General features: G+C 37.2%; 1 protein-coding gene across 1 annotated transcript; it reads right to left on the reverse strand.

Moving 5' to 3' along the window:
- Positions 1-1,940: 1,940 nt before the first annotated feature.
- Positions 1,941-11,680, reverse strand: LOC139709055 (meiotic nuclear division protein 1 homolog). The gene is made up of 7 exons (XM_071621020.1): positions 11,554-11,680; positions 9,186-9,251; positions 7,901-7,958; positions 6,579-6,694; positions 4,115-4,222; positions 3,255-3,414; positions 1,941-2,047 (listed from the first exon to the last, which is right to left on the reverse strand). Exons 1-7 carry the CDS (start codon positions 11,554-11,556, stop codon positions 1,941-1,943), a joined length of 618 nt encoding a protein of 205 aa, XP_071477121.1. The 5' UTR covers positions 11,557-11,680.
- Positions 11,681-11,988: the final 308 nt, after the last annotated feature.

The raw sequence follows: 11,988 nt of genomic DNA on the forward strand, positions 1-11,988 counted from the left end.
CATATTTCAGAAATGTAGCAGTGTAATTCCATTACAATACCGCTTGCTTAATAATTTCCACCTCTGTAGAATCTGTGCATGCCTTCTTCTTTTGTTCTGCTTCTTTGGGCCCAAACTCACGCATTCTTATGGTAAGGCTGCCCATGTCATCAACCTTGTTCATTGCAATTTGTTATAAATTTTGAAAACATTCTTATTCCTCATCCCAATCACTATGAATTCTAAAACTCTGTACTCAGTATAACTAATTTATAGTTGTTCATATGTAAAAGTAGGAACATCATCTGGAGGTCTCCTTTAACTTGTAGTAGACTGCAGTCAAGCAAGTCAACAATACAGACCTATGGCAGTGTTATGATAAATCATAGGCAATCAAAGATGTTGAGTCCACCATAGGAAAAATGTACTGTATAAAGAGTGGAAATTTCTAGCGCTACGAAATGCAACTACAGTCAACCTCACCTATGTTGACGTCTTACAAGTTAAAAAATTAGCGAAGTCGACGAAAAATTCTACCAAAAAGACATTAACATGTGCTGCTTCTATTGCATGAGTCAAAATTCGTGGAAGTTGAGGGAATTATATCTCTCCCATTGGATTTGACTTACGGCATTTCCTTGTCTGGGGTCTACAAGTGAAGTGTAGATTTCCTAATGGCATATCTTTACGACAAATTTTGATGAATTCTTACAGCATTTCCTTGTCTGGATGACAAGGAAATGCTGTAATTTTAATTTTAATGAATTCTTACAATATGGCTGTCAAAGGGCACACAAAAAATGGAATGGCCTATAGAGGTTGGAACAGTAGGGGGCAGCATCACCTGAAGCTACAGACCTATTTGGTTTTAAAACACAGTAACTTGTGTCAGCCATAAGTGGGGGCGGTCAAAATGGAAAAAAAAAAAGAAAAGATGATTCAATGTGTTATGCAATGAGTCAGGTACATTAGTATATCAGTGCCTTCATCAACTACAGTTGTATTCTTTACATACTGACCCTCCTCCCCCCTCCCCCCTCCAATTTATGGCTGAAATAGACATTACCAAAACCAAACCTGTCTATAGGAATTATAAAGCACAGGCCGGGGACCTCCAATGCATTCCAAAATTCCCTGAAACATTCCAAAGCCCCTGCCGAGGATGACCTACCACATACGGATAACCTCCATGTCAAGTTTGAATGAAATCCACTGGTTACCAACTCAGTCATTGCATTAAAAAGTATTTTTACAAATACTTGTTGAATCAGGATGACCTTTGACCCTGTAAGAGCTGTAACTCTGACGGCAGCCCCACTAAAACCTACAGCTGTCTTCTCTTGTCCACGGTGTATCTCTATAGATGCAAAATTGTAACGAAATTCTTTAATCAAATACACTGTATAGCTGTTATGTGTACAGTCCACTTAAATGGACCTTAAAAATACACTCTTCTTTTCACTCATCAATTAGAGAATTCCTGGTTAGTCACTAGAACACAACATACGTGTATTAAGTAGAGATGTACAATAATGTAAAGTGGGTAACATATGGAGACTGATCCTATAATTTGTGATTTTTCGAAAGGGAAAAATCTTCTGTGGCAGCAATTACATAGCCAAGTACCTACAGTCAACCTCATCTGGGGGACAGAAAAATCCTTTGAGTTATAAAAATTTCCACTTTGAATACACAATGAATTTAACACAGGGTGTACTGCTTCACAACTACATCAGGTTTTTTTCTCTTTGATTTAGCCAGTTTTTTTACATGTGCGAGGTTGACTGCATTTGATGGTGTTGCGAATGGATGGATATGCACAATGCGAGCCTGGTTGCTTTCATGGAAAATCAGTTCATCGACTCGATCAGTGCGCTGAGCAAGAGTTGCAGAAAAAAAGTACAGGAATGGTCTTGATCCAACACATGATACATGCACTTCTGTTTTTAGTATGGCGTGTTTCAGTCAATGTAATCAAAGTCTTCAGGAATTCCAAACTGCTTGTCGATGACTTTCTCCTCCAAGGAAAACTTCTTCTTGCACCAACTCTTGATGGAAAACACATTATCTGAAGACAACACAGGTACAGATATGGTAATTAACACAAAAAAACTCAGTGTAATATGAGAAACACTCTTGACACAGTTTCAAAATGACCAATATTTAGAGCGATAACCACGTCTCTTCTGCATAAAACTAAATGCAGACCTTAGAACAAAGTGTTGTTCATCTGGCAGAAATATAATAACTTCCCAGTCAGCAAGCATCATAATACATGCACATATATATCTAATTTATATTTAGTGAGTGGCTTTGCCTTCACCAGGTTTGTCAATATTCAATATAGCAATATCAACCAACAATTATGTCCTCTTATCCCAATCTCAGCAATATGGATGTAATATACAATTTGTCAGTCACTTGGGACTGTTGTCCTTGAAGGTGCTGTTTACCTTTGGGAGCAGTTATTTACAAAATGTTAAAGATGTTACATTTGATGCATATGTTTAGGTCTGTTGTATCACAAAACATCCTACCATACAAAATTTTCCCAATAAAGCCTAAAGTATATATAAGGAGATATCAGTATTTTTTTGAATAAACCATAACTGTAGACGGTTTAGTCTGGAAACAATTTTATCGTAACTATTGTTCACATTCTGTGTATTTAACAATACTTAACATCGATTATACAGATTCAAATTTTTGCAGTGGTTGTTTCTATCCCAAACTCACATTTTAGAAGTATTTTAAAGCACTTTAAAGCATTTTAATGCTGGGTTTTTGTTTCATCTGCATATGGCAAATTATGCCTTTACAGAAAAAAATTCATAATCTAGATACAGGTGAGGTTAAATAAAACACTGTCATGGAGACTGCTGTTGGCGAGCTATGTGGCACATTAAAGGCAGTAATCAGCAAATGGGTCATTCACAGGAATAATGTGCATAAATGCAGAGAGCAAGAAAAGAATTAGCGGTACCCCAGATTGCCTGTTATAATACATCAAACTGCATGGGAGGGTAGCTCTACTGATCTGCATTTCTTCCTATACATGTACATGCTCCTTTTCATCCTAAAAATCTCTTTTTTCTTTCTCTCCCTCTCTCTATTTCTCTCACTCTGCCTCGGTTGCTCTTTTTTTTTCTTTTTTTTTACATATGGGTATAATACCCGAGTAATACAGAATTCACATAGCATGACCTACTGACTCGATCACTATCAACATGGAAAAAAAAAAGGCCCATGGAAAACAAAAAAAGCCATGCTCATACCTGTCCACCTATTTGAGGCATCCTTGGCTACCAGTGTCTGCTGTTTGACCTCTTCAAGAACTTCCGGGTCACATTCCCTGTACCTGGCTAGCTCGGAATCTAATCTGCTGTTTTCGCTCTCCTTTTCTGCCAATGTGGCGAGCAGTTTAGTGCGGTCATCCTGACAACAAGAAAAGCAAATATCAGAGGTGCTCTCTTCTAAAAAACTTGAACTTAATGGTAATCTCATATGATTGGACATTCAACAATGGATCAAATTGCAAAAAAATACTAATATGTATCTGCAGTATCAATGTCCGTATTTGTTTGTCTTTGACATATATTTCACACTGACATAAGATGAGTATGGAATGAAAGGCCATTATTTTCTTATCTAGTTCACAATATGTCATTCTGGGGGGAAAATACTTGCAAATATTGCAAAAAAATACTAACCTAGTGGCTGAGGGAACCTCATAATTCCTAAGCAAAAGTCTAAGGGGATTTGATGATGTCAGAGGGAACGGATTAAGTATTTGATGTGAAATACCTTATCCTGTTGAGGACGGGCTGATTTTGCTAACACACGCATTTCTCATAAACACCTGCCCAAGTATACTTGGACCTTGTCTTCAAGGGGTTAATAAACTAAAACACACTACGTGACGACTCCTCTCTCTTGCAAACATAGCTGGTAGTGGAAAATTTCATGCCAGTATGGTATGAGATTATAAAAGAAAGATTATTATTTGATGGACATAAAGTAAAAAAGAAAATTAAAGAACAACAAGAGGCAAGGAAATACAGGTGAAGAAGCATACAATTTAACATGAAGACAATTTGACACATACCAGTGTTTATACACAAACTACTGTACTCACAGATTCTTCTTTACCAACTGTAGCCTTGGCTGCAGTCTTTTCGAGCATTTTTCTCTTCTTCTCACTCTCCTCCAGTTGACTGGTCAGATCTTGAATCTTTCTCTTTCTCTGAGATACAGTAGTATACAGAAGATTCAGAGTCAGAAATCATCGATACACATTTAATGACAATGCACACCAGAGAAACTGTGTAAAACTACACATATTTCGATAATGCACACACGCACACAAAATGTAGTGGTCATACTAAAAACAAAAAAACATGACTATATCTGATTGTAAGCAAGGATTTATAGAAGTAACATGTGCCATCCTAAGCAATCAAAGATGCCTTCGAGAGAATGGTTTAAAATCTGCATTTAGAGGTGGGATATGAAATAATGCAAACTATGTGTCACCATTATTCATTCTTGATATCCAGCTTTGATAAAGACAATGAAACATGCTAATGTGTTTCCTAATTGTTCTCATGAAAAAGAAAAAGAAAATACTTGAGACATGTTCTTGGTATATGAGAGAAACACATACAGTGGATTCCCATTATTACGAAGTCCTCGGGACCAGCAGTCTTCTTTCATTGTATCAAAATTTCGTTATAACCAAACAAAAAATAGAAATACATAGAGTGGATAACGTTGCGGGCTGAATTTTTACTTCTTTGTAACCGGAATTTCATTATAACCTTATTTGTTATAACTGGAGTGCACTGTATTTGTATGTTCTCATCAGTGCATAAGTTCTCGAAAGTAGTGAACTTCTTGTACAAAGCCAATGGCAAGTTGTTCAACACAGGGTTCCCAGCATTTCAAGAAAACAATATTTATATAATATTGACTGGCCTCAAGGGAGATACCAGAGAATATTCTTTCAGTGCGGGCAATATATATCTGGTATCTCCCTCAAGGCCAGTCAATATCATAATTATTACCTATCCCCTAGGTAAATTAGGAAAATATGTGAATATGGCTATACACTATGATATAGATCAAGCCACATTTGACAACCTGTAGATCATCACCAATATGTCGAATAATTGAAAATTGTTCATCAATGTATACCATTCAACTCCAACTTCCAAGATATAGGTAGTTGTAACAGGCGAACTTCAAACATCTGAACGTTTTTACACTTTACTTTTGCTTCTGTTTCAATTTGGAGAGTTGTAATAACTGATTGTCACTGTGCAGTTATTGAGCACAAATGGACTAGTCTATTTGACGTGTAGTGCTGCTGGAAGTGGTCGACCTTGTATGAGTTGATTTATAGGCGTTTTTCTGCGGTGCGTGTAACCGACACGTAGCGACGTCCTTGAATGTCTTCGCTTTGTGGTCGACCGGAATGTTTACATGTAAAGTAATTGGTGAGACCGGAATGTTTACAGTGCACTCCCGTTATAACGAACACGGTTATAACGAAATTCCGGCTATAACGAAGTAAACATTTGGGCTGCAATGTCATCCACTCTATGTATTTCTATTGTTTATTTGTTCGGTTATAACAAAATTCCGCCTAATAACGAAATTAAACTGCCGGTCCCGCGAGCTTCGTTATAACAGGAGTCCACTGTATATGTAAAACCCCGGATGCTCGTGATATGCTCTAATGTCGCCTGCTGAACTCCACGACCCTGCAAAATACCAACTGCAATTGCCTCTCAAAACTACCTCGTATAGGTAATAATCCCTGATATTTCCCTGATTTTTCCCTGATGAAGTATCAAATTTCCATGATAACTATTTCAACTCATTTCCAGTTTCACATCCAATTTTCATCCAGTTTCATCCAATGGATGTTGTTTTGATATGCAACAAAATTAACAGAGTCTTACTGACTACTTTTGATTTTTGGGCCAATTAAAAATTCCCTGACTTTTCCCTGATTTGAGGCATTTTTATCAAATTCCCTGACTTTTTCCTGACTGGAAAAAAAGTAAAATAATTTCCCGATTTTCCTGATGGGCTGGGAACCCTGTCAACACCTACATAACACAAGTTGCCAATTTGTCTTGCTCTCTAGAATTTTACAATTCCAAACTTTTTCAAAATGTCCAACTTTTCCCAAAAATTTTCACAACTTTAACTTTTTTTATTTTCTGTTGTCATACAAAGGAACACAATATCATAATGGAATTTCACAAGTGAAACAAGTGGTTTCAGGTTTGTTTTGTTTAGTTTCACAAAAATACAAAAATACAAAAATTGTCATGTTTAACCTGTTGAGAACCAGTCCCGAGTATACTCGGGCATGTGTCTATGGAAAATGCGTGTTGTAACAAAATCAGTCTGTCCTCAACGGGTTAAATGTGCTCATTAGAATTAAGATAAATTGTAATAAATGATTCTGGTACATTGTAGTAGGATTAAATATGTCTTGGTCCATGTACATAAGAAGATCTCAGTAACATGACACTAGGCTACTACCAAATATATCTGTGAATCATATGTTAATTCTGTTTCTTCTTTACCACTTGGCTGGCTTTGCTAGGAAACGCCCAAAAGTAATTGGAGGTTCCTATCCTGTCTGAGTCAATCAAGCCATCATCCACAAGCCCCTGCAGAACATCTTTCACTGCCATGGAAGCTATATTGTATGGGTTTGGAATGAAAAAGATAAACCATCAAATGATAATATTACATAATAATAATTAGCACGGCCAACCTTGCCTAAGTGGAATCTATTCGGACTGAAGAAATAGCTTTGACTTTATACAAAGTAGAGAAAATCTGACTTATGAGGGATTAAAATCAGTAGAATAATATAAAGAGAAGAGGACTTTAAAAAAAAAAAAATCTTTGACTGGTGATTATTTGACTTATATGCGAGGTAGACTTAAGCAAGGTTGACTGTACTTAGCAAAATCACTCAGCGAAAAATCAAAGGTCAATCTCTGTGAGCCATTCCTAGAAGTCGAAAGCCCGCCACACACTATACGACTCACGAACTTACGACTGACAGACTTTGGATCCAAATAAATCACAATAGCCTGAGAATAAACATGCTTGTTTATTTCAGATCCAAAGTCTGTCAGTCGTATAGCTGTGAGTGGTATAGTGTGTGGTGGGCTTTACAGAGATGGGATTACATGTTCAGTTATCAAAATGTTACTATCATGCACTGGCATTCAAATTGCAAGAACTTCTATCAAACAGGTTTCAAATTCATTATATTTCCTCTAAAGAATCTTAGACATACATCTAACGATTTATTCAAAAGTTATGTATAAACCTTACTTTATTTTACTTTGACCTAGTAGTAAAGCCTCATAATGCATACTTTATTTCTCCCCCTTGCCTATAGTCATCTACAGATCAGATCTAGCGAAAACAGGAAGCCTCGGCAGAAGTTGATTTTCATACATTCCCAGACTTTACCGGACATCACTTTTGATGACCTTACATTTGGACAATCACTTCATATTTGAATCAATTTCATATATGCAAATCTTGATATCATTTTCATTATGTGACAAGATTTAGCTTGAAGAAGAGGTGGCAAGGGCACTTTGAGGTCACAACAAACAAATCTGACTCCAAATGGAGCAAAGTACAATGTAGAATCTATAATACTCTAACGGGACACATAATCAATCATCATTGACAGTTCAACGTTATTAATCATTTTGAAAGAAAGACTTTCAATTTCCTTGCAAGATTTTCTCTCATAATTCAGAGTGAAGTTGTTACTTGCACTACTATTACCTAATTGAAGATGCACAACACAGAAAAGGGATATCTTTGCAAGAAATAACAACTTTTATCATTACCAACAGATGATAACAATACCTACTGATGCCTTTTTCCTTTGGAGCAATCTTTTCTATTTCTTTCAGTTGGAACACAGCTTTCTGCAGATTAAAAAAAAAAATGCATCAAACATGAGTCAGAAAGATGATCAATGCCCATTCTAACTACCACAATACAATGTATCAGCTTCAGGTCAAATTCTTTTTCTAAAATTCTAAAAACAAACTAAAACTGAATAGAGGTGTAAGAGAGGGTTTAAAATCAATTAGATGTGATGATAAAAGACAGCAGTCATGCCCACTGAATTAAGAAAAAAAAATGATTTCAGGACACAATGAGAGAGATGCAATGAAGTCAAACCTTTGTTCCTATTGTTGTCAAGAAAATATTCAGTAATTTGAAAACAAACAAACAAATAAAAAGAAAAATCTAGAAAAGAAAAATAGTCACATTGTTTTAAATAAATCACACATTACTTCATTTAGAAGAACACATCATTTGTAAACAACATTCTTATTATTTTGGGTTCAACAATTTTGGTTAAGTCCTAAATCAAAGCATGCTACATTGTATTTTACAGATAAAACAGCTATCAAAACAAAAAAATCGGATCCTGGCAGTTTTCAGATAAGAAACATTTCAGTCACTCATAAGTAAGCCAACTTTATAGTTTTTTTGATACAATATTAATTTCCAAGCATCAACAAGAGATCAGAGACACTGGTAGCACCACAAATGATGCTGATCAATGAATACTCATAGATGATGACACCTGTGCATCAATAACAAGAGCAGGTAAGGAAGCAGAGTAAAGCTTCTTAAAATGAAACCATCAAAGGAGATTTCCACTTATGATAAATATATATGACCGCACATCACAAAACCAACATGAAGTTGCATGCCCTATTTTATAATTACATGTAAGAAGACTCACAATAGGTGAAATGGGTCAATGTAGTCAGTCTTGAGTTTTTCAAATTTTCTGAAAGAGCTATCCTCAACAGTTTGCTTTTGTCTCATTCATTGCACAGAGCATGGTTTGGTAAGATTAAGCCATTGAATAGACCCTGGACTTTAGGGCCTCTTTTCTCATTACACACTTTTCCGGAGCTCCGAGGGTGTGCTTTCTTCCCAACATAATAAACAGGTTAGCAGAATTCATTTGAATTGAGTTATTACATCATTTTAATTTAATAGAGTTTGCTTTTTCAGTAGCTGCCTTTAACTAAAATTAATGTCTGGCGGCTTTGAGTTCTGTGATGCAGGGTCACATACTGTATGTTCCTCTAAAGTGAGAGCATCAGATGTCAACTAAGAACATATCTTACCTTTTCAAAGAATATTTCCTGCATCCTTTGTCTCTTTTCCTCCAGGCTCAACCCTCGTCTTTTAGACTGTTATACAATCAAGATGAACAACAACAAAAACATTAAAAATTATGAATCACTGTTAATTGTAACATAGGAGCTTGATCTTCCCTCATACTCCCTCATCATACTCCCTCCACTAATCAAAGTCTGACTTTTATATTTAAGTAAACCATTTCATGTTTTAAGTTCAGACATTACACTGGTTAAGCAATGTTTTTCTCCCGGTCTGTTTGTCATTTTGTCTTTTGCTTTGTGTCTCTTCTACCACTACCATGTGAAAATTATGGAGTTTACCCATTTCATAAGTATCAGAGCTACCAAGTCTGACGCATTCTGCGTGAGACTCAAGCATTTAGGGGCCATCTCACGATCTCACGCATGGCACCCATTTTTCTCACTCGTCGGGCGAAGTCTGCAATTTAGGCCTATGATAATGAGCATAGCTCAAAGATTAAAGTGATAGTTGCAAATGAAGGCATATTTCCCTCTTGTCTTTCAAAATAAGTAAAGTAGTCACTTAAGTATGCACCTGATCACACCATTAAGAGGTAAAAATTATAAAAGCTCCCTGAACGTGGGAGGCCACAGGGGGAAAAAAAACCTCCCACACCCTCGCTCGCGGGCACATTCGCACGCCGAGATGCCGAGTCATGAAAATCTCACTCATAAAATTTCTTTGAACTTGGCATCCCTGAAGTATGCCCCACAGTCTGCATCATGTGTACAGCTGTACAATGTCAATGGAACGCCCCTGCCACCTGGCCTTGGTTACATTCCACCATCTAGACAGAATATACACATAATGTCATGATGATCAGTAGACAGAAAGATCCGTCTGTCCGGAGGACTCTTTTTATATTTTGCCATTAACGCTGTCCTCCGTAGACAGACGGAAGGTTGCAGTACCCATTGCTGTGTGGATGTTCTTAACCACTGTCTCTATGGAAAATTGGGTGAGGTACCTCACCCTTCTCGATTGCGTCTAATTCACGGCCCTAGGTCGGCAAATTTAAGCTTGTATAGTGAAATTAGCTTTTTAAGAATACATTATACTCACCAGATTAATGAATAATCCAACATTTTAGTAGAATTTTCAACGTAAAACACAGCCTGTCGCGTCGTCACGTTCAAACTGCAGAAACATACACTATGAATCTATTAGCCAATCACATGCGAGGTAGTTTCTACGTGTTTGTTTTACTAAAACACGTACCTCGCATGTGATTGGCTTACAGATTCAAAATGGCGACTTACAGCTTGCGAACGGCGATGCTGCGATATCGATAAAATTTCTGCGTTATAACCGAGTTTATGTGAGTATTTCGATTGCACAATTGAGAAATTTATCCCAAATATTGCTGCATAATGTGTCATGTCATGTCAAACTTGTTTGAATGTAAAAAAGCTGTCTGAAATTTGGTTTATCGTAACGTTTGAGCTGTGCGCGACTGCTCCACACAGGAGCCGCAATCATTGACTTCGGTCTGTATACGGAGGGGATCCGTGAAGCCAGACGCAGTCTCCGCGGAACATTCCCCGACGGACAGATACAGACCGATCTTTCGGTCAAGATGATCAGCTGCTGGTATGGGGTTGCCTACACTCCAGTGTAGCCTACAGGCTTTTCTGTTTTATCAATAAATGTGTTTCCTGCATCTGCTATACACATGTCAAAACTGACTCTACACTGCAAACTTCTTTAGAATTTCATGTTCTCAAAATAACAGATCAGATTCTAAGTAAATGACTACTCTACCAGTATGATGACTGGCTTTTTGCGGTCTTCCTTATATAAAACACTCTTGTCTCTAACTTCTAAGCTCCTGTTGGTTACACTGAGCTGACCGTGTGCCTTTTGTTGTGGTATTTAATTTATTTCTTGGGAGGAAAATGGAAATAATTACACAGCGCTCTTCATCAAAGTCACTATCGAGTATCATACTACTCTACTAGCTACTAACATTAGAAATCGCACGGATATACATAAATTGACAGAATTCATCGTAATGTTTTAATACTCGTACATATGGCCTGATGTAGGCCTAACTGTTAGCTGTACTATGAAGAAAATTCTAGTGTAAGTTGTGTTGGTGTGGTTATCTGCAGTTATGCCTGCGCGCCTGCGCCTGCGACCATGGACCTGCCAGCCCGCGCCCGAACGCATAGCTCCCCAAGGTGGGCCGGGGACGGACGGTGGACTGTGGAGCGCCCCGCCGGAGGACAGTGTTGTTACTGTTAGTGCCCTGTGCTGTGGAGCTGCGGTTATCATGGACTGTTGTCACCGTAGTAATCAATAAATAGTATACCCATAGCTTAGAAGGCTTACCATTTTCTCGGTGTATAAGTCTTTTGAAGGATGTGATGATGGAAGTCAAGTTGTTTATTGCACTCTTTCGCGCTTTCCTCGGAACTCCTCTGTAGCTCGATCCACTGCTACGACATACCAAATTTCGCGCTCGTTTAGAGGGCGCCAGCTGTAGTCGGACAAGACGCTGCCCGTGTGTGGATCACAGAACTCTTCTGTGGTGTGGATGTACACTTCGGATCGGGCGCACATTGTACACACAGAAAAAAGAAAGTATAATGGTAATAATGATAATTATAATGATGATAATAATAATGATAATAATGACAATAATAATAATGATAATAATAATAATAATAATAACAATAATAATGATAGTAATAATAACAATAATAATAATAATAACAATAATAATAATAATAACAATAATAATAATAATAATAATAATAATGATAA

The sequence above is a fragment of the Diadema antillarum genome, unplaced genomic scaffold (genome assembly GCF_040938485.1).
Source record: "Diadema antillarum isolate AM-2024a unplaced genomic scaffold, OU_Dant_1.0 seq00001401_RagTag, whole genome shotgun sequence".
Taxonomy (NCBI): Eukaryota; Metazoa; Echinodermata; class Echinoidea; order Diadematoida; family Diadematidae; genus Diadema; species Diadema antillarum.